The sequence below is a fragment of the Pipistrellus hanaki genome (genome assembly GCF_964339955.1).
Source record: "Pipistrellus hanaki genome assembly, chromosome: 3".
Taxonomy (NCBI): domain Eukaryota; kingdom Metazoa; phylum Chordata; class Mammalia; order Chiroptera; family Vespertilionidae; genus Pipistrellus; species Pipistrellus hanaki.
In genome coordinates this window covers 25,720,460-25,743,262 of record NC_140505.1, presented here as the reverse complement: position 1 = coordinate 25,743,262, position 22,803 = coordinate 25,720,460, and the positions used below count along the sequence as shown (strand labels likewise).

Genomic DNA, 22,803 nt, shown 5'->3' with positions numbered 1-22,803 from the left:
TCCCCCGCATGTTGGTTCCGGAGGACGTGTCCGTGGGAGCGCGAGCCCGGGGCCCGTGTGGCGATGTGCCCGGGCTGAGGAAGGCTGGGGCTCTCTCTGCTGCAAGTCCCCCAGCAACTACCCCTCGACGGGGACGCCTGGTCCGCGCCCCCTGGGTGCTCCGACCAGCCCAGGGCGCGCCGGGACCCCGGGCCTGATAGGGCTTTTGCTCCGCTGCTTCCCCCCCCGCCCCCCCACCTCCTTGGCTGTTGCAAGTTCCACACGGACCCCGGCGGGCACGGACTGGCCGCGCTCGCGAGCCTCGGGTCGGTGGCCAGGTCGCGGCCGGGGCGGGAGCGGAGCGGGGCCGGGCCTGGCGGAGGGAGGCCGAGCGGCGGTTGGGCCGGGCCGGGGCGGCGCTGACGAGGCCGGGAGTCGCTGAAGGCTCGGAGCGGAGGAGAGAGGCCCCGCCGCGCGGCTCCGGGAGGAGGCGGAGAAGGCGGCCGGACGGGGCGGGGCGCCCACTGCTTCCCGGCCGCAGCCATGGCCGACGAGACCCCCAGGAAGGGCAACTTCTCGGCGCTCGTGGGGCACACCAATGGCCTCACCAAGCCGGCGTCCCTCGCCGCGGCCGCCGTCTCCTCCAAGCCAGGGGGCGGCGGCGGCGGCTCGAAGAAACTTGTGATCAAGAATTTCCGAGGTGGGTGCCCGGAGCGGCCTAAGGAGGGGGAGCCTTGTGGGTCGGGCGGGAGTTGTGGGGGGGGTGGCGGGCGGCCACGGGGAGGAATTCTGGGGGCCGGGATGGAGCGGGGGTGGGGGTGGGAGGGGGGAGGCGGCTCCGGGAGCGGAGGCGTTGGGCCAAGTGGCCTCAGGCGCCCGTGGCAGCGGCGGGGGGAGGGGGTGTTGTCGCCGGACTCCCCCAGCTGTTGGGGAGTCTCCCCGGGCGGCGGCCTCTGGGTCCGGCCCGGGGCCCTCGGCGCGGGTGGAGGTCCCGGTCCTCCCGGCGAGGGCGCGGGCCTGGGCCTCCCCAACCGCCGGCCGGTCGGCCCTGCGGGGAGGGCTGTGGGCCTAGCTGACGGGCAACAGCTTTCCAACTGGAATAAATGAGGCCAAATATTCAGCGCTCCTCTGGGTTCGCATGGCGGAGCGAGACTGAGGAGCAAGCACGGAAGCTCCTCGTGATGTAATTGTTATTACTTCCTCCACTTTCCGCCGGCTCTAGCACCGTGTCTATCAAAGTAAGCATCTTCGGTGCAGGTAGCGTAAATGATAAGCTCAGTCTTCACGTTACGTGTTGTATAGAGTTTAACTATTACACGTTTGTACATTTATAAAGTCAGCTTAAGTTAAAGGGAGACTTGTATACAGGGATGGGCAAAAGTAGGTTCAGAAATAACAATACAAATAAATGAAATAACTAATAATTAGTAATACAAGAATAAATTGTTTGTTTGCATACTCACAACTGGAAATCTACTTTGCCCACCTTGTATTTCCCGTGTATTTATCCTAAGTTTTAATAGGAAGTGTATTTAGCGAAACGAATGTACTGTGGTTGCATAGTCTTGTAATGCAACACATTTATAAATACAATACTTTGTATGAGAAAAGAGCTAATTTCTATGTTTCTTAAAGTACCTTTTTGTAGGCCGTTTTTTTGAAAGATGTATGACTGTTTGCATGGGTTTCATTCACCACTGACTATCTGGATTTACAGACAGACCGAAATTGCCTGATAACTACACTCAGGACACCTGGCAGAAGCTTCATGAGGCAGTGAAAGCCATTCAAGGCAGTACCTCCATCAGATACAACCTGGAAGAGCTCTACCAGGTAAGGCTCCACCAGTGACAACAAAGTTGAGCCTGTTAGGGTCCTCGTGGAATTTTCTTAGATGAGGAGACTGTAAACCATGATGATGCCAGCATCCTGTCTTTCACTTACCTGGTTTTTATAGTTGTCTAAACAAACACAGTTACCCAACTCCAGTGAAATGTGATACAGATTTATATTGCGTGTTTCTGAGTCAACAGTGAAGGAAATAATAGAAATGCAATATATACCTCCAACAAGAACAGTAGAAATCCTATGACAGCATACCCCAAATCAATGAGTGTTCGCATTTTTTGGTGGTGGTGAGACATTTATTTCCTTTTCAGGCTTAAGCTCCTAGAAAGATATTTAAAGATATTCCTTTACAGGAGATTGATATGTTTCTAAGAGCCATGTGACTGTATGTTTTCCAAATATGCAGCAAATTAATGTTATAATTCTGTTATATAGAAGATTTATTATAACTTCACTTGTTAATAGGTTTTTCTCCTACTTCATCGTATTTTGTGATTACTTGCTGATATTAAAACATGCAAATTTTGTTACATTTTAAAGTAATGCTGTTCCATTTCTAACATAAGAAAAATGGTCAAAAGTAATTTTACTATTTGGATATTCTATTTACAAGTAGGCTGGTTTTCCTGATACTGTATCTTATTTTTAAAGAGTAGCATTTGTTAAGTAGTCTAATATCTACATTTTGGGTAGCAATATGATAGCACAATTCCTGTTAAGAGGCATGAATTTTAAAAGTTTTTGTTTACACAACTGATAAAAAAAAATATATATATGAAAACCACAAAAAAGTGCCAAGAAAAAATTAAAACTACCCATGTTCCTGCCACCCAAAGAAGATTACTCTTGACAGTTTGATGGTCGTGTCTCTTCTTTGTCTTGTTTGTGTGAGATTATTATAGGTTTTAGTTAACTTTTTTAATGTATACTTTCATATACCATGTACTTCAATAGTATTAACAAATATATACAATTGTATAACCACCACCACAATCACAAGATAGACTCTTTCTGTACCTCCAAAAAGTTTCCTGAGGCCCCTTTGCATTCAGTCCTCTCCCCTGATTTCCAATTCGTGGCATTCACTGATTTGCTTTCTGTCGGTATATTTTCCCATTTTTAGAATCTCATCTAAATGGAACCATAAATTTTGCAATCTTGATGCCTGGCTTCTTTCACTTAGGATAATGCTATGAGCTTCATAGATACTGAGGCAGTAAATTGTTTCTTTGTTGCTGCATGGTAGGGATACCACAAAGATTACCCTTTCTCCAGCTAATGCTCATGCCAATTTTTGGTTATCATGAATAAAGCTGTTGTGAACATTAATGAATAAGTTGTGTGAACATATATTCTCATCTCCTTGGGTAAATATCTATAAGTAGGTTCTCAGAGTAATATGGGAAGCGTATATTTAACTTTATAAGATATTTCCTACTTTTCAAAATGTCTGCACCATTTTGCATATTTATCAGCAGTGTATGAAAGTTCAAGTTGTTCCACATCCTTGCCAATATTTGGTATTATCTGTCTTCATTTTTAGCTATTCCAGTGGGAATATAGTAGAATTTCATTGTGATTTAAATTTGTATTTCCCTAATGATACTAAATATCTTTTTAGGTGCCCATTCCCATTCTATATACTTTCTTTAAATAAAGTTTATGTTCAAATCTTTTGCTCATATATTATAGGGTTGCTTATTTAGTATGAGTTTGTTATATGTTCTGTTTGAGTTTATTATGTATTCTGGGTATAAGTCCTATACATTTGCATTGCAAATGTTATTTTTGCCCAGTCTGCAGCTTGTCTTTTTTTTGTACAAGTCTGTAATACATCATCTGTATATTGCATTGTGTGTTTACCACTCAAAGTCAAATATCCTTCTGTCACCATGTATTTGACCCCCATTACAATTCACTACCCTTCCTCTGCCCCCCCTCCCCGCACATACACACACAACTTTTCCTTTGATTTTCTCAATTATGTCTTTCAGAAAACACGTTTTAAATTTTTGAATAAGTATATGTATTGGTTTAGTCTTTTATGAATTGTGTTTTTAGTATCTATCTTAGGAACTTTGCCTAATGTAAGATCATAAAGATTTTATCTTGTGTTTCCTTCTAGACATTTTAGGGATTTAGATTTTACATTTAGGTCTATAATCTGTTTTGGGTGAATTTTTGTATGTGTTGTGAGGTATAAATCTAAATTAAATGTCTTCCCTATTCAGAGGTGGGGAATGTCCAGCCTGAGGGCCATATAAGGCCCACAAAATCATTTGGTCTGGCCCTCCCAAGGCATTAGGGGTAAGTTAATTAAATATTTGACCAAATATAGCAAGCTAATTTTTAAGTTAATAAATTTTTAAAAAAATATATTTTATTGATTTTGTACAGAGAGGAAGGGAGAGAGATAGAGAGTTAGGAAGATGGATTAGAGAGAGTCATCGATCAGCTGCCTCTTGCACACCCCCTACTGGGGATATACCTGCAACCAAGGTACATGCCCTTGACCGGAATCGAACCCGGGACCCTTCAGTCCCCAAGCCGATGCTCTATCCATTGAGCCAAACCTGTCTCGCTAAGTTAATAATTTTGTATGGCCTGAAAATGATGTTATAAATATCCAAATATCCCTTGGCAGAAAAAAAGTCCCCCACCCCTGCTATTAAAGAGTCTGTCCTTTTCTCCATTGAATTTTCTTTGTGTCTTTGTAAAAAATCATTGTCCAGCCTTAACTGTTTGGCCCAGTGGATAGAGCATCAGCCTGCCGACTGAAAGGTCCCAAGTTCGATTCTAGTCAAGGGCACATCCCCAGTAGGAGGTGTGCAGGAGGCAGCTGATCTATGTTTCTCTGTCATTGATGTTTCTAATTCTCTATCCCTCTCCCTTCCTCTCTGTAAAAAATAAATAAAATATATATTTTTAAAAATCATTGTCCATATATGCTTGGGTATAATGAGTCTCAAAATTAGGAGGTTGCCCTCCAAATTTATCCTTTTTCAAAATTGTTTTGGTTATTCCAGGTCTCTTATATTTCTATATGAATTTTAGAATCTGTTCATCAATTTCTAACATAAAGCCTACTAGAATTTTGATTGGCAATATGTCGATTTATAGATACGTATGGAAAGAATTGATTCTGATGTCTTGACAGTGCAGAATCTGCCAGTTGACCACAAGGGACAGCTCTCTATTTAGGTCTTCCTTAATTTCAGCAATGATTTCTAGTTGCGTGTATAGGTCTTGTATATCTTATGTGAAATTGATTCCTTATTTTATGTATTAGTGTGTTATAAATGGTGGCATGATTTCAATTTCTGGTTCTTGCTAGTATGTAGAAATGGTGGCATGATTTCAATTTCTGGTTCTTGCTAGTATGTAGAAATACAAATCCTACTTGGTCACAAGGTATTATCATTGTATGTATTGTTGGATTTAATTTGCGAACGTTTTGTTAATTTTTGCATCTGTGATACCAAAGGATATTGGTGTGTTTTCTATTAGAATGTCTTTGGTTTTGATATCAGAGTAATGCTGACCTCATAAATGTGTTGGAAATGGTCCCTCCTTTTCATTTTTTAGCATTTTATAGAACTGGAGTTACTTCTTCCTTAAGTACTATTTGAGAGAATTTCCCAGTGAAGTCATCTTGGCTTTCTTTGTAGAAAGATTTTAAACTACAAATTTCTTCAGTAGATAATAGAACTACATAGTTTATCCATTTCTTCAAGTTCATTAAGCTTCTGCAGTATCTAATCTGCTATTAATACCATTTGGTATAATTTTTAACTCATGAGTTATTTTCCTCTTTAGGTGTTCAATTTGAATTGTTATTGTATCTTTCCTGTCTCTAAACTTTTTTTAAAATATATTTTTATTGATTTTTTTACAGAGAGAAAGAGAAAGGGATAGAGAGTTAGAAACATCGATGAGAGAGAAACATCGATCAGCTGCCTCTTGCACACCCCCTACTGGGAATGTGCCACAACCAAGGTACATGCCCTTGACCGGAATCAAACCTGGGACCCTTGAATCCGCAGGCCGACGCTCTATCCACTGAGCCAAACCGTTTTTGGCTCTACTTAACTTTTGAACATATGGAATATAATTATAATATCTGTTTTATAGTTCTGGCCTGCAATTCCCTCATCTCTGTCAATTCTGGTTGCTTTTGACAGATTGAATTTCTCCCCTATAAGGGTTGTATTTGCCTTCTTTGCATGTCTGATCATCTTTGATTGGGTATCTGGTATTGTGACTTTTGACTCGTGGTATTTTTGTGTCCTTATAAATGTTTTTGAGCTTTGTTCCAGACATAGTGAAATTATTGGATTTGATAATTACTGTTTGATCTTTTAAAGTCTTGCTTTTAAGATTTGTTAGGTAAGACTAGAGCAGTATTTTGTCTAGGGCTAACTGTCCCTGCTACTGAGGCAAAACCTTCCTGAAAATACCCTGTGTCCTATGGTTTTCTAGTCTGGCTAATGGGAAGGTGCCATTCCAGGCCCTGTGTGAGCACCAAACACTATTGTCTAAACTTTTTGATGGTTCTTTCCCTGGCTTCAGTTCTTTTCCTCACACGTTTGTGCTGGTAAGTGCTCTACTGAATACTCTTCTTAAGGGTACCCTTTAGGTCTCTTTGCAGATATCCAAGCTCCACTCTGGCTGCATTTCTCCCTTCTGGGCTTCGTCTTGCTGACTCCATCCTCAGCTCAGGGCACCTGCTCTGCAGCCTGGAAAACTCTATGCAGGAAGCCAGAGAGCAGTTGGGGGTTTGTTTCCCATCTTCGGGAGTTCACTGTCTTTCATAGCCCAATGTTCACTGCTCTTTGAAAAATGCTGTTTTGTATATTTTGTGGGTTGATGGTGTGTGTTTTTTAGTTGGTTATTTCAAGCGGAAGGGTTAGTCTGGTTTCTTTAAGAAATTTTTTTCTTAATTTCACAGAGAAAGGGAGGGGGAGAAAGAGATAGAAACATCAATGATGAGAATCATTGATCCTCTGCCTCCTACACACCCCCTGCTGGGGATCAAGCCCGCAACTTGGGTATGTGCCCTGACCTGGAATCAAACCTTCATAGGTCAGTGTTTAATCACCAAACCACACTGACGGAGCTAGTCTAGTTTCTTTACTTCATCTTTATCAGAAGTAAGAGTCTTACCAGAGCCTAAACTCTCAGATATTTTTAATTTAATAAAATATTATACCTTAGAGCTAGGGCTTATTATTCTTCCTTTCCTGGAGATTTGTCTGGTTTCACTTTCCTAGTAGAAGGACTTTGCCATACCTTTTACCCAGCGATTTGGCTCATAATAGTCACCATAGATAGTATTGTAAGTAATGTTTCTAGATGCCTTGAGTGTCCACGTGTGTGACTTGTGGTCCTCAGGACTGAGGATGCTTACCCCAAAATGATATCACATTCCAGGGAATATCTCAGGAGGGCCCATGTGGGGATCAATTGATCACCTTATGGACGGGCATATGCATAGGAAGACTCCTAATCACTCACAGAGTAGTACTATTTCTGTAGTGAGATGCTCAGATCTTAGGGAAGCAAATGGGTTAGAAATAGTAAGTGACGTCATTGTTAAATTATTGGCCACTTGCATTATTCTGATCTCTGATCAAGTAGACAATGCATCTGCCCTGGTGTTTAAAAATAAAGTCAAGTTTTTGCTGAGTTGGTGTGGTATATATTTTGTCAAAGACTCTTCTTATGTGAAAGTAACAATTCTCACCGAAGTTTTATTTTTATTTTTTTAAAGAAGTTTTCAGGATGATTTGATGCAGAACCTCTTATGTTTTGATGTTGAACAGTTTCCTCAAAGTGAGGTCTAGTATCTCCCCGGTCGAGGCCTCTTATCTGCCTGTCAGAGCATCTTCTACCTCATGCAGACATTTAAGAGGCCTTCCTAAAGGAGAAATAATTACAGTGTGTCTATTGTCTATTGTTTGTTATTTTATTCTTGTCTGGTAAAAAAGGAGATTCAAAGTATGCTGATGAAAAAGTTTTAAACACACACAACAACCATAGTAATTTTCCTCCTATAATAGAGGAGGAGAATATTTTGAATGTGGAGACCTTATCTGTCGTGGAAGATTTGAGGTTAAATTTGTAATAACTGCCTGCTGAAGAAAGTATATTTGTGTGTTTTATCTGTTTTCCTTTTCCTTTTTTTTTTTTTTTTTATTGGTTTCAGAGAGGAAGGGAGAGGGAGAGAGAGAAACATCAATAATGAGAGCAAATCATTGATCAGCTGTCTCCTGCATGCCCCCTATTGGGATCGAGCCCACAACCCAATGTGCCCTTGACTGGAATTGAACCCGGGACCCTTCCATCTGCAGGCCAATGCTTTATCCACTGAGCCAAACAGGCCAGGGCTGTCTGTATCGTTTAGCCCTACTTGTTGGCTTAATGAGACAACAGAAAACTGAAGATTACATTTTAAAGAAGGTTTCAGGGGAATCAACACATATGTTTTGATTTCAGACTAGTTTTGTTTGTTTTAATATGGAACACTTCATGAATATGCATGTCATCCTTGCACAGGGGCCATGCTAACCTTCTCTGTTGTTCCAATTTTAGTATACACTGAGTGGCCATATTATGATCTCTGAAAGCATAATAATCTGGCCACTCAGAGTGTGTGTGTGTGTGTGTGTGTGTGTGTGTGTGTATTAGAGGCCCAGTGCATGAATTTATGCATGTGTGGAGTCCAGCCAGCCTGGTGGGGAGTGGAGGAGGGATGGGGAGGGATGTGGGCGGTTGGCCGGCCTGCCTGCTAGTCAAACTCCTGGTCAAGGGGACAATTTGCATATTAGCCTTTTATTATATAGGATTTACACTGAGTGGCCAAATTATTATGTGTTCAGAGGTCATAATAATCTGGCTATTCAGTGTATGTGCTGCTGAAGCGAACATGATTTCAGACTAGTTTTGATGCACAGAAACCTATTACAGAGGATTGGCAGGTATGGAAAAGCTATGCTATTTATCTTGAGTCACAGGATAATATCTCTACGAAATTCTCCTACCTGTTGATAAGTTAATAAAGGATAATGAAGTAGAGTTGGGTATTCAATGTATTAATAGGATTGCTAAAATTGATTAGAAAAAGTGAAAAGGCCCAGCCTAGAAAATGGTTGACAAATAGACACTTTGATGAACAATTTGAGAAAGTAACAGGTTGAAAATCAATCTAATACATAAGGAAAGTCATTTAATCTGGAGGGTGCCAGGGAAACAGAGCAAAAAACATTCAGACTCAATATATCAGGCCTAATAGAAAGGAATTCATAATTCAACAACTTTCATCACTCACAAAAAAAATTCGTTATTTGTATTAGGTAATTTACTTTTAACATTTGGAACTGAGAATCTACTGTACAGTCAGTGTTGGTAAATACAGCCAAGAGACTGTCCCTGGGTTTTTTTTGAAAGCTCTCATTCTATGAAACTTCCCTCTCGAAATTTATCCTCTCACTCAGATTTTAATCCTAATTTAGTTTTTACATCAATTCATTTCTTAGAGGTAGGAAGCTGGAGGGGTAGAGCCCTTTAACACCTTCTTCTTGTGTGGCAAGATAGTAATTTAATAGACCTGCTTTTGAGTAGGGTCCACAACTGTTTATTTCTTAACAAGGAACCATTGCTGTGGAGGAAATTGTTCATCTTAGTGCTTTCATCACTAAGAACACTGTGCTGGCCTCTTAACTATGAAGTGAAGAGTGAGAGTTTTGCCTTGTGCCTCAGTCAGTATATCTTTCATTATGATAAACGAGCAGGGGGTGTGGTTTTCCCAGGGACAAATGTTGTTTTTAATTTTCCCCTGGCTCTACATAAATAACTCTTAGTACTTACCTGCTTTTTCTCTTTATAATTTCTTACTCTTTATGTGATATGTTTCACTCCTCTTTCTCTCTTGTCTTAACTTGATTGCCCTAAAAATCTTTACATAAAATAGTCTTCCAGAATTAAGAGGTTTGTACCTCTTAATCTCCTTTACACCCTAATTTCAAGTTCTTTTTACCCCAAAGCTCACTTTAATTTCCTGTTTTGGTATTCCACACTTGAGGAGAATTTTGTTTTAGCAGTAATGAGTGCACTTGGGAGTTAGGGTTTGACACTCAAATAGACAATTGGTTGATGTTGATGTGCTTGTCTGTTTTGCTGTAATACACTGGTTCGTCCTAATACAGTCAACCATCTCGGGCTCAGTGGCATGACAGACCTGATTAGAGAGCAGCTGTGATGTGAAAATTCAGACAAGCACAGTTTTCCCACTTGGCTAACATTTTTATCGTAATACAAGTAGAACCCAAGTGCTACTGCTTCCCTAACTCCAGTTATTGGATTAAATTCATTTTCTCTGTGATGGCTCTAAAAATGTGAACAGCAACAGCATCCAAATATGAAGCACACAATACAGGTCAGATTCAGTACTCTATACACCTCAGAAAGCCTCTAAACCTCAGAACAGGACTAAATCTCCAAAACTTGTTTTGGGGAGGGGGGATTCTTGGGTTGTGCTGTTCCTTGTAACTACAGAAAAGTTTGCCACAATCCCTGCCAGTGTGGGTAGGGAGCAGGGCTGCCCTCTGTCCTCTAAGGTAGTGAGGTGCCTGTAACGTGAAGACACTAGCGGTGACTCAGCAAAAGACATGGAGAAATGACGGCACCCACAGCAAACCTGGGTCACCTCAGGGTTTGGCTAGTTGTTTTACAAGGTCTACAGATTCTCAATTTTAAAATAAAATAAGTCTCAGGTGCTTCATGTTAAATAGTATGTGCCAAATAAGACTCGGATAAGAAAGAGTTGGTTTTAAAATTCAACAATGACAACTTGTCACAATTGGGAAAGGATTGTTTTGAGGATATTGACTCCTGATACAGGAATTAGAGCATTCAGAAAATGGATCTAGTAAGATGTTCTGTGAAGGACATGTACCACCAAGCTTATCCTAATTTTTACCAAAGCAAATAGATTTTCATTGTGTATAATAGTTAAAAACCTACTTTGTAGTAATTATGATTGTGGAATTCTCTAATGATTAACTACTGTAGCAACAACCTTTGTCATGAAATTTTCCTGGGTTTTTTGTTTGTTTTTTAGTGTTATATCTTGTTGAGAGTCAAATCCAAATAAGAGAGAAATTAATTAATTTAAGTATATCTCTTAAACCTATTATTTCTATTTCATAAGTAAAATGTGTGATGAGATTTATAAACTTATGAAAGGCTTCATTAGTGCTGCTAAGTTAATATACTTGGAAAAAGACTTAGAATATAGTATAAACTTATAACCAAAATCCACAATATTTATGTAAAATTCAAATAAGAATGTAGTTGCAGCCAAAGCCGGTTTGGCTCAGTGGTAGAGCGTAGGTCTGCGGACTGAAAGGTCCCGGGTTCGATTCCGGTCAAGGGCATGTACATTGGTTGCGGGCACATCCCCGGTGGGGGGGGTGTGCAGGAGGCAGCTGGTCGATGTTTCCCTCTCGTCGACATTTCTAGCTCTCTATCTCTCTCCCTTCCTCTCTGCAAAAAATTAATAAAATATATTTAAAAAAAAAAAAAAAAGAATGTAGTTGCAAACAGCTAGAAAATTATGTGTAGATAATTTAAATGAATTTTCCCAGAACACTGAATCTGGCTTGACTAGATGCTAAGATATTCATGTTCTAATAGTCTTTCTTTTGGCTCATACAACCTGTTCAAGTGTATACTTTCTCCCTGCCCCTCCCACATACATTACATCTTCTTGTAGTGAGTAAAGATAATAAATTGTTTTCCTCGTCCTTTTTTTAAAACGTTTAATTCTGGAATATATCTTACAAAGTGATCACCTCAATAAGTCTCATAATCATGTGTCACTATAAAAAATTATTTGACACTACAGGCCTGGTGCACAAAATTTGTGCGCAGGACAGGGGCAGGGGCCCCCTCACTCCAGCCTGCACCCTCTCCAATCTGGGACTCCTCTCACAATCCAGGACTGCTGACTTCCAACCACTCACCTGCCTGATTGCCCCTAACCACTTCTGCCTGATTGCCTCTAACCACTGCTAGCCTGATCAACGCCTAATTGCTCCCCTGCTGGCCCAATTGCCCTTAACTGCCCTCCTCTGCTGGCCTGGTCACCCCTAACAGTCCTCCCCAGTAGGCCTGTTCGCCCCCAACTGCCCTTCCCTGCTGGTCCAGTAACCCCTAACTGCCCTCCCCTGCTGGCCCAATTGCCCCTAAATGCCCACCCCCTGCTAGCCAGATCACCCCTAACTGCTTTCCTCTGCTGGCCTGGTCACCCCTAACTGCCCTCCCTTGCCAGCCTGGTAACCGCTAACTGCCCTCACCTGCTGGCTTAATTGCCCTAATTGCCCTCCCGTGCAGGCCTGTTCCTCCCCAACTGCCCTCCCTTGCCGGCTTGGTCCCTCCCAACTGCCCTTCCCTGGTTGCCATCTTGTGTCCACATGGGGGTGGCTATCTTTGACCACATGGGGTGGCCATCTTGTGTGTTGGAATGTTGGTCAATTTGCATATTGCCTCTTAATTATATAGGATTATTGACTATATTCTCTATGCTTTGCTATACATCCCTGTGACTTATAGGTTTGTACCTCTTAATCCCCTTTACCTTTTCACCCATTCCCACCACCCACAGCAGCTATCAGTTTGTTCTCTGTATCTGTGAGCCTATTTTGTTTCTTCATTTGTTTATTCTTTTTAGATTCCATATATAAGTGAAATGATACAATATGTGTCTTTCTCTGACTTATTTCACCTAGCATAATACCCTTTAGATCCAGCCATGTTGTTGCAAATGGCAAAATTTCATTCTTTTTCCAAGGTTGAATAATGTTCCTGTGTGTGTGTGTGTGTGTGTGTGTGTGTGTGTGTGTAGTTTGCTTTCCTCCATTTCTTCTATTTGTGACATGTTTCTTTGACTCTGCATTTTGGCTGCTTTCTTGAGTTATAGACTGGCCTTGTGTGCTAGGTGTCCTATAAGGCCCAGTGGCTCAGCCTTCCCAATCACCTGAGGTTGACACTCTTGATGTACCCCTTTGTGGGCTGTGTGCACAGTCTTGTTGTAGTTAAGCCTTGATTGCTGTTGGTATTACTGGGAGGAATTGACCTCCAGGCCAATTGGCTCTGAGGACCAGCTGTATCTACAATGGAAGAACTGCTGTGCTGGAGACAGCCTTATAGGGCAGGACTTGCTTCAGTGGAGCTGTGGTGCTCACTGAGTCTGCCCCTTCAGTGTTTCACTTATGGATCTGAAGAGTTGTAATCTGGTATGGTCTCACACTGACCACTGGGTACACTGGCTCTTGGATCTCCAAGGAGGTGCAAAGTCAGCCATTGCCTGAGGCCACCCAGTAGGAGCTACAGTGAGGTCTGCAGATTTCTCCTCTTTAGGGTTTGGAAGTGCCCAGATGCCCAGCTGTGAAGCACAGCAGGCTGCTGTTGCTGAACCTTGGGCCTTCTTTTGGAAGCCTTTGAGCTCTCTGATCCAGCTGCAGTTTGTTAGGTTGCAAAAGGGCAGGCCATTCATATGCAAAAGCTACTGCACACAGCTTGGATGGAGTTGTAAATTGGGTGAGGCGGGGTCTCAGGGAATCATCAGGGCGGAGCAAACAGCAATGGCTGCCAGTCAGCCCTGAACCAGGGAGATCCCTGTGTCTCCAAGTCCTGCACCCCCATGCAGGAACAATGATTGCTGTGAGCCACCCTTGCATTCCAGCCTGGTGCCAAACAGTCCAGTTTCTCCCTATATGAGTCTGGGTCCCCAGAATCTCACCTGGAACTGGAGTTCAGAGCAATCAGGAGATATTATCTCCCTCCCAATTGAAAAAAACAACAGCACACCCAGTTGCCAGTCCGTTGCACACACCTCTGTACCTCCGCATCTACCAGTCTCAATGCTCTTTTCTCTTTCCTTCTAGTTGTAGAACTTTCACTCAGACGTCTTTCCCGTGGTTTGGGATGATAATTTGTTTTGTCTTTTAGTTGTAGTTTTGATGTGGTTGTGAGAGGGAGCAAATACAGGTTTTATCTATGCCACAATCTTGGTTTCTCCCCCCTCCTCATATTTTTTAAAATGCTTCAAAACTAGTCAGAAAAACTACAGTTCTATTAATAGTTTTGCATATTTGGATTGTATGAGATGTTGTTTTTGTACATAAGAGTTGAAAGTTAATTCTTATTACAACTAATAAGAATGTACAAACATTTCTTTGATGTGGGTAATAGTATTTTAAGAAAATCCATTTCTACGTCATCATTAATTTAAGACAAACTTAGATAAATTGCAAACCTCACCTGCAAAAAAATAAAAGGAAACAATTCAATCTGGTCTGTGTCACCCAGGCACTTGGGATTTGTTTTCCTTCAGCTCATTATAAACAGAACTAGGGGCCCAGTGCAGGAATTTGTGCACCTTGAAAGGAACTGTGGGACAAAAGGCTGGGTGGACACAGGGGCAGGTCTCAGCTTATCCTCTGTGCCTGTGCCTAGCCCCTCCCACCACAGCCCTCTATCCCGTATGCCGACCCCACTCACACCCACTGTGGTGCAGAACGATTGGAGCCAGCACCAGAGGCAGGTGTGAGCAGCAGTTGCTGCTCTGATTGCCCCTTAGGAGCAGGGGGAGGTGGAGAAGCCCTCGGAGGCAATCAGAGCCCACAGCAGGTGCAAGTGTCGGGTGGGACTGCAGCACACATGGTAGCAAAGAATTTTGAGTAACCACCAGTGGCTTGCCTCTATGATGGTGACCGGTGCCCTGCCTTGGTCTGGCACCCCTGCTCTCCTACTCCACCACTATCCTGCCGCAGCCAATACCCACCATGTTCTGTGCTGTACTGCCTGGTGCCCACACCTACCATGTTCCGCACACGTCCCCTAGTGGTCAGCGCACATAATAGCAATCGGTTGTTTCACCGTTTTTTCTATTTGCATATTAGCCTTTTGTTATATAGGATCATTGATCTAGTAAAAGTGAAAGGATTATTGTTCTCTCACCTGTTTGGAAGGTGCTCACTGAGAGTCTGGAACAGTGATTTCATACGCCCATTTCATATTATCATCACAGTAAACTCACACATTTCTGTGGCTCCAGCCTCAGACTAATGAATTAAAACATCTAGAAACGGGGCTGTAGGGATCAAACTTGTCTTGAAGCTCCTTGGTGACTGGTATGCAGCAGGCTTAGAGACTATTTTAGTAGGGAGGGAAATGGAATATTGTGAGATGCTCAAATAGGATACAGGCACACCAACTGGGATCCTATATATCATGGGACTGTCATAGGCTCACTATTGAATCTGTGTTAAATATTAACTATTGGGAATTATCTTTTTTATCAAACTCGTACTGGGTTCAAGTGTTCCAACAGTAATTGCCCTAAAAATAATAGTTTATTTGTAGATTGCATAAGTATGGGGGAGGGAGTTCATGTAAATGATTACATATAAATATGTAAGTGCTTCTGTTATGATTATAGCTATATATACAAATAAGGTAGTTTTTTAAAAAGAACTCATTTGTTATTCATAGTGAGTAATTCATTTATTCCTTTTGTTTTTAGGCTGTTGAAAACCTCTGTTCTCATAAAGTTTCCCCAACGCTTTACAAGCAGCTCCGCCAGGTCTGTGAAGATCATGTCCAAGCACAAATTCTTCAGTTTAGAGAATATCCTTTGTTGTCTCATGAAGTTTCTATTCGTTACCTAAATATTTAATAGTATAAAGAAATAATGGTAAACCAACACCCATTTGCCAGCTCATAAAGTAAACTCAAGAGTTGTGGCTTAGCTCAATGGGTTTCCTGCTCAGAGTCTCAAGCTGAAATCAAGGTGTCCGCTGGGCCGGTGGTCAGCTCCTCTTCCAAACTCATTCAGGTGTTGGCAGAATTCACTCAGTTACAGAACCGAGCTCCCTCTCATTCCCCGAGGCCACCCTTGGTTTCTTGTCACGAGGTCACCTCTCTGAACATATGGTTATTTGCTGCTTCTAGTTGATCAGAAAAGTCTGCCTTTCTGGTCAGGTAAGATAGAGTTTTATATGATATAACCCATTGTATTCACACCCCACTCACAATTGAGGAGGAAGTTATAGGCAGAGGCAGTATAGAATTTTGCCACTAATTTTGCCATCTGTGACTGTATGACGGCCAGGGAAACTCTGAGCTCCTTAGCATGTTGTAGATAATCCCTTATCACCTGGCTTCCTTCTATCATAGTTCCTCAACTCCCTTCCATTACTGTAGTCACCCACATATCTCAGAAAGTGGACTTATAATTGAAGACAATCTACTTGTGACTGTACTTTTCTGGGCCTCTGTTTCTTCATTTGTGAAATTAGATAATTGGAGTGTACTTGTTTCTAGGTGTTTCCCTAGCTGAAAGAATTTTTTTCTCTTCCATTGAGAAACAAGCATTTAGAGCTCATTGAAATTTCCCTTGGCAGTTTGCAGCAGTTCTGTTGTCTGGTATTGGGGCTCTTTATTAGTCATGATGATGAAGTGTAGGTCCATAGTTAGATGTCTCAGTTTAGGATAATATTTGTAGTTCTCCCTTATAAATGGGTCAGTGACTTTTCTATCCTAACTAAACCCTGCACCAGGTGGAACTGTGCCTTGCTTAGTTACAGCTCCTGAGCCAACCAGTGGTGTCAGATTGGCTGGTGTGGGTTTATCCCTGTGCAGCCTTGCAGAGTGTGTGACTGACAGCCTATGGAGACCTGCCAGGGTGTCACCCACAGGGCAAGTGCCTCCTGTCCAGCACTGAGTGCCAGAGCTGCTGTGTCGCTGCCATGGTAGTACTTGTCTAAATGTGCTTGTGACTGATTCTTTGTGGTTTTTTGTGTGTGTTTTTCAGGCTGTTCATTTTGAGCAATTATAACAGAGTTCTTCCAGAATGACTTGTTAACCATTGAAATATTAGGTCTTTGCTATGACTATTTTTAATGTATTGGCAAAGCCTCAAGAGAAATTAAGATGTTTGGCTAGGACCACTGTGGTTGTGGTCAGCTACCCTTACTGATGTGACAAGGATTCAGATATACCCCTCAGTCCATCCACTTCTCTCCAGATCACCTGTCCCCTTCCTAAAGTCCTAGCTGTGTCCTATCCTCTGCTGGCTACCCCTCCCACTGCCAGACCTTCACACGCTGAAGACTTCCAACGATTATCTGATTTTACATGTCACACCCTAGCTGGTGTGTTTTTTGTCCTCACTACATTCTAAGAATTTTATGTGTAACCTCACAATAACTCTCAGGAGTGTGTTCTCCACATAGAGGCACTAAGGCCTAGGGAACTTCATCATTTGTCCTGTGTCATAGAGCTGAGAAGTGGTAGAGCTGGACTGATGCCCAGGAAACCTGTGTCCTTCCACTTCAAGTTGTTTTTGTTCATCTGTATGCATATTAAATGAGCACAAGTATGAAAAGTGCTTTGAAGCCCTAATCAGATTGGCTCAGTGGATAGAGCATCGGCCTGTGGACTCAAGGGTCTCAGGTTCGATTCTGGTCAAGGACATGTACCTTGGTTGCGGGCACATACCCAGAAAGGGTTGTACAGGAGGCAGCTGACTGATGTTTCTAACTATCAGTCTCCCTTCCTCTCTGTAAAAAAATCAATAAAATATATATATTTTTTAAAAGTGCTTTGTAAACCACCAAGCATTTTGCAAACATTTATGACTCTTGGATTTTGCAAAAACCTTTTGAAGGCCGTGCTCAAGGCACTTAAACATGATTTGCTCTAGGGACCAGCATTCAGGTTCCCCACCTCCCCTCTATGAACAGCATTTTGAGTGTTTCTTTAAAAACATATTCCAAGAGTCAAGCTGAGAGTGTTCCTACTTTGGTGTGTGAATGCGAATTGTCAGTTTTCATTGAGACAAGAGGTTAAAGTTAAACCTCAGCAATTTCCCTGCAGCTGCCAATCCTTCAGTGCTATTAATAATAGACCTGCTTCCTCCCCACTGGAACAGTGTCTCCAGGAGCTCAGGTACAAGAGTAGGTTAGGCTCTGCCCTTTGTGGGGTAGGGCTTTTGGTTCTGTCACCCAGGCCCCGGAAGCCTCTGACCTGGTGGTTAGTTTCAGCTGGCAGGGCTCTGAGAATCATAGGGCAATAAAGTGCTACCAGCAGGAAGGGAAACTGGAAAGAAGGGGCGGTGAAAAATGAAAAACGGGGGAGTTCAGTCAGGAATAATTACAGCTAAGTTATGAGATGTGGAAAGTAGAAAAACTGCATGTATGGTTTTTGAACTTTTGCTCTTTTAGTATTCTATTTATTAACTGATATGTATGTAGTATACTGTGGTGAAGAGAGCTGAAGTTAATATTGCAATAAATTACCCAAGATATCTAAAGTTCTCCTTAGCAGGTCTGCACAGACTCACTAGATAGTGTTTTGTTTTTAAAGAAGATTAACACATGCTGGCAAGATCACTGCAGACAAATGGTAAGCATATTGATTTTTCTATTATGCTAGTTTTATATATGGTGCACTATCCCTGAAACTTCATCAACTACTGCTTTTTATGTCAGATCTCGCTTCCTCTTTTGTCTTTGTCTGCCTCTGGCTTAGTTACAAAGAGATTTTAGTATCGGGGAGTAGGTGTCCTCTTTTAATCCAGCTATCTTTTTTGTTGTTGTTGTTGTTGTTGTTTCTTTTTTTATCAAAGCACAGTCTCATCCATCTCCCCTCACCTACCTAAGGTAGATGGGCCAGAATGTGGACTAAGATAGGAAAGTTCTGTTCAAGATTCTCTTTGGAGTCAAATGCTGCTCTCCAGCTCCAACATAATTGGACAACAGGAGAGAAAATCAGAGAAGGTGAACTCTGCTCTTCTCGAACGGGGCTGGCTGCTAACTGGGCCTTCAACCCGATCTGACAGATGCTAGGTCACAGTACTCATAATTCCTGAATGGGTCGAAAAGTTTTTCCTTAATCCCAATTTATAATCAATAAGCCTGAATTTCAAAACTTTACTGTAACTAAACATCCAAAATCTTAGACTTTGTTAGATGTATTCATTCTGATTTGATTTTATGTGTATGAGTTTTTAGTGTGACCAAATTGTTTATTATGTGAGAGAAAAGATAGTGTCAAACTATCTTTTCAAACAAAAGCTTGAATTCTTTTGTTTCCTAAATGAAGTAAGTAGGGGATAATGAATGTGTGTCTGTTCTGGGCCAGGCACCTGGTAGATGGTAGAAATAGATAAAAGTCTGTTGGAAAGGTTTTGCTTACGTGTGTAAGTGAACCTCTATGATAGTCTGGTAAGTTCCGTGATGGGAGAATTACAGGGTTACAGTATGTATGCAGCATGGCAAAGGGAGCAGCTTCGTCCTCCTCGCTCTGCAGAGTACAGTCCAATACATACACTGGCCAAGAATGTAACAAGAACTAATTGTTTAGAAAGCCCTTAAAGCATCTCCTCAATATAATGAGATTTGTCACATAAGTTAGGAAATAACCAAATTTCAAAGGTATACTTTAGGCTAAATGCTTTAAATCCCTGCAATCAGAATTTCTGGATAAAGGAGATGAAAAACAAGCATAGATGGGTAAAATAAATAATAAGGGTCTTGGTGGAAAACATCTTTCATCAAGAAACAGTTATTAGATTTGAGGTACCTAGCACAATGATAGTACAAATGGCCTAATCTTGAATATTTTGTTAGCAAAATACGTAAATAAATTCTTTTCTAATTTCTAGATCATGATCCGAAGTATTTTCCTGTTTTTGGATCGCACTTATGTACTTCAGAATTCCATGCTTCCTTCCATCTGGTGAGTGTTCTAGTCAGTAGAGTTGTATCTGCTGCTGTGACTGAAACCACCCATTTGACTTGTCTTCTGCTGGTTAATTTGATGGCGTATGTAGTCATCTGTCTGTGGTCCTTTATGTCAGCCCAGATCATTAGTGCACACACCTGGGCCCAGGTAGATGTTAGCCTAGAGCACATGTGTCAAACACAAGGCCCGCAGGCCAAATCCAGCCCGCCAGGCCTTGCAATGTGGCCCGCACCGCGCTGTCATCACTGCACTCCGCTGTCAGTTTATGACATTGTCAGTTTATGACTGTTCAGTAAACCATTCGGCCCACGATTTAGGCTGGATTTTAGATTTTGGCCCCTTCTCTGATTGAGTTCGACACCCCTAGCCTAGAGTGTCTCCATCACCAGTGAAAGTGACAGGGTGAAGATGGGGCAGGCCGAGTTAGGGGAGCAAATTCTAGCACGTCCCCCAGCTTGCACTGAATGTCCCAGCAGAGGCACCAGGCAAGCACGGAAGCTGTGTGACACCACATTTCTGTAATGGCTGCGGACTTCATGATCTCTGGAGCCAGTGATCACATACAGCTCACCTCTGCTGTGAGGGAGAGGGACTCAGTTACTCTCTTTGATGGCTGGAGTTTCACTTGGCGTGGCTCTCTCCAGTGGTCTGGTGAAACCGTGAGAAAGTCTACAACTGCAGGCGAGGTTATCAGCCCTGAGACTCTCTTCCCCTTCCCCCCACCACACATACACACACCAAAACCTCTATCCCACCAACTATCCAAGGGCACAGGGGCCCAGTTTTATTCAGGATATTGAGGTCTGTCATTTCAGTCTGTTCATCACACATCATATTTCAAATGGTAAATATTGTCCCTAGTTACTAACTTCCACAGCTTTTGCTAATGCATTTCACCTCTGTGTCCACCTGCCCTAAATCTAACCAGAGTTGCCTCCAAGAAGCCCTAATTGACATGAACAAAAGCCTGCCATTAATCCCATCCTTGAGTTCTTCCTTTGTTGGTGCAGAAGTTCATTCTCCCATTGAGAAGTGATGTACTTTCTCATTACCTTTAAACATGAGTTCTTTTTTTTTTTTTAATTGCTTTCTTTTCCAACTTCTCACCATCTTTTCACCCTAACCCTAAACTGTGTGGTTTCTTCTTTCACCATGTGGAAACTACTCTTGCCTTAGACATCAATGATCTCCTGGTTATCAGATCCCATAGTCACCTTTTTTCCTTCTTTCTTTTATATGACCTGACATCTGTGTAGCTTTGGACACTGTATTGAAACTCTCCTCTTCCTTAGTACCACTTTCCCCCTTTGTTCCTCTGACTCCTACACTTCTCGTGCTAGATATCCACGCATGCCACAGGAAGGCAGACACTGCACAGAAAGATAGCCTTTATTCTGAGAAATGATAAGGATGGTAAAACTGATAACAGCAAATTGCATAGCTTCTACTCTATACAAAGCCCTGTTCTAAGTGCTTCAATGTCTACAAATTCAAGGATTTAATCCTGAGAACAGCTCTGTAAAGAATGACTCTTATTGTCTCCATGTTATATGTGGAGAAACTAAGGCAGAGTTCAAATAACTTGCTATACCTGGGTTGTCAGGTTTCCTAGCCTGAACTCTTAATTTATAAATGTAGTTTATAACATAGGCTATAAATGTTGCTTATAGTATAAAGTGTACCATACCACACTCAGTCCACTGCAGCAGGCAGAAAAACTGAGGATGATAGTATAGTACAAGAATCACGGTGAAAATGTGGGAGAAACTCATAGGGAAAGACGAGAGAAGCAGCAAGCCTTGGCCCAGTCTCTGCAGAATGAGCAGGAGTGGTTAGGTAGCTGAGATAGAAAGAGGCAGTAGAGAAGAGAAATCCACTCTGATGACAGGACAACAACATTTCCAGAATATTCAGTGTGTGAGAATCGGGGTGATGAAGCTGATGAGAAAGTGTTAGTGGGCTGCTTCTGAAGCCTTAAACTGAGATTTAGATTTTAGGAAGAGATTCTAGCAGACAGATAACGTCCTATGCACTGGGTACCTGTCTGGTCCGATGTGAATTGTTTCACAGATGTACAACAGTTCACGTGGTCTCCATTTAGTGTTAAGGAAGGACAGGCACAGAGAGGTTAAGTTCCTTGCCTCAGAGTCACAGCAAGCATGGGGTTAGGGGAGGGCAGATTCAAGTCCATGTGACTGGCTTGAGCCCACATGCTGCCCACTGGGCTTTACTGCTCTGTCTTTGAAATTCACGGAAGACTAATCTGCAGCTCCTCCAGGGAACAAGAGAGGGCCATTGTGGTTATGGAGCACACTGAAGGAGGAAAAGGTTCTCCAACACAGACTGGGCTCCCCAGAACCACACCCACCAGCATATGTAGTGCTTGTCACTGTTACCACTCACCATTAGTACTGCTGCCGCCACACCATCACCACCACTGCTCACTACTCACTTCTCAGCACCATCACCACCACCACCACCACCACTACATACCATTAGTACTACCCCACTACCACCACTGAGCTGCCTATTCAGGAGACCTGACTCGGCTCAGGGATCTGAACTTTGGCTCCCTCTGTATTTGGCGCCTGGGGATTTGGGGAGGTGTTTTGGCAAAGCATAGAGTCTGTTTGTTATCACATGGATAGTAGCTGACCGCTAAATTCCTCAGGCCGTGAGCTGAAGAAGTATGATGGACTCTTAAAGTCATATTTTAATACCAGCTCTCCCATTGAAAGGGCCAAATAAAGGAGAGAACCAGGTTCCAGGGAGGAACAGTTGAATGAGGGAACAGAGTTGGAAAAGGGAAGGACATGGAGGGGTTGATGAGGGCAGTGGAGCAGAGTAGGTTCCTAAAGCCTTGAGCATCATGCCTAGGAGGAATGGTGTGAATTGCGGAATGAGGATAGCAGGTCTTCCAAGATACTTGCAATGACATCCCTGACCTACTAATGCCGCAACATTCCTCATTTAACAGTTGCTTGACCCCTTCCAGAAAACATAACAGCCTTGATAAAGAAGGAAATACAAGGCACAATTAGACTGGCCCAAAATGAAAATTAAAAATTCCTGACACCTGGATTTAGAGAATTAGCAAATGAACAGACTTGGGATGATATAATGTAGCTAGAGCTTCACCTAAAATTTCTATAAAGTGAAACTAAAATA

The 22,803-nt window shown here is 42.4% G+C and overlaps 1 protein-coding gene across 1 annotated transcript in view; it reads left to right on the top strand.

The window, feature by feature from the left end:
- Window positions 1-521: 521 nt before the first annotated feature.
- CUL4A (cullin 4A) overlaps window positions 522-22,803 on the top strand; it is a 55,756-nt gene continuing 33,474 nt past the window's right edge. Inside the window, exons 1-5 of the mRNA XM_084879824.1 lie at window positions 522-679; window positions 1,697-1,812; window positions 15,413-15,517; window positions 18,226-18,294; window positions 19,556-19,629. Coding sequence (XP_084735950.1) covers window positions 523-679; window positions 1,697-1,812; window positions 15,413-15,517; window positions 18,226-18,294; window positions 19,556-19,629 — 521 coding nt within the window. The 5' untranslated portion in view covers window position 522. The remainder of the gene's footprint in view (window positions 680-1,696; window positions 1,813-15,412; window positions 15,518-18,225; window positions 18,295-19,555; window positions 19,630-22,803) is intronic.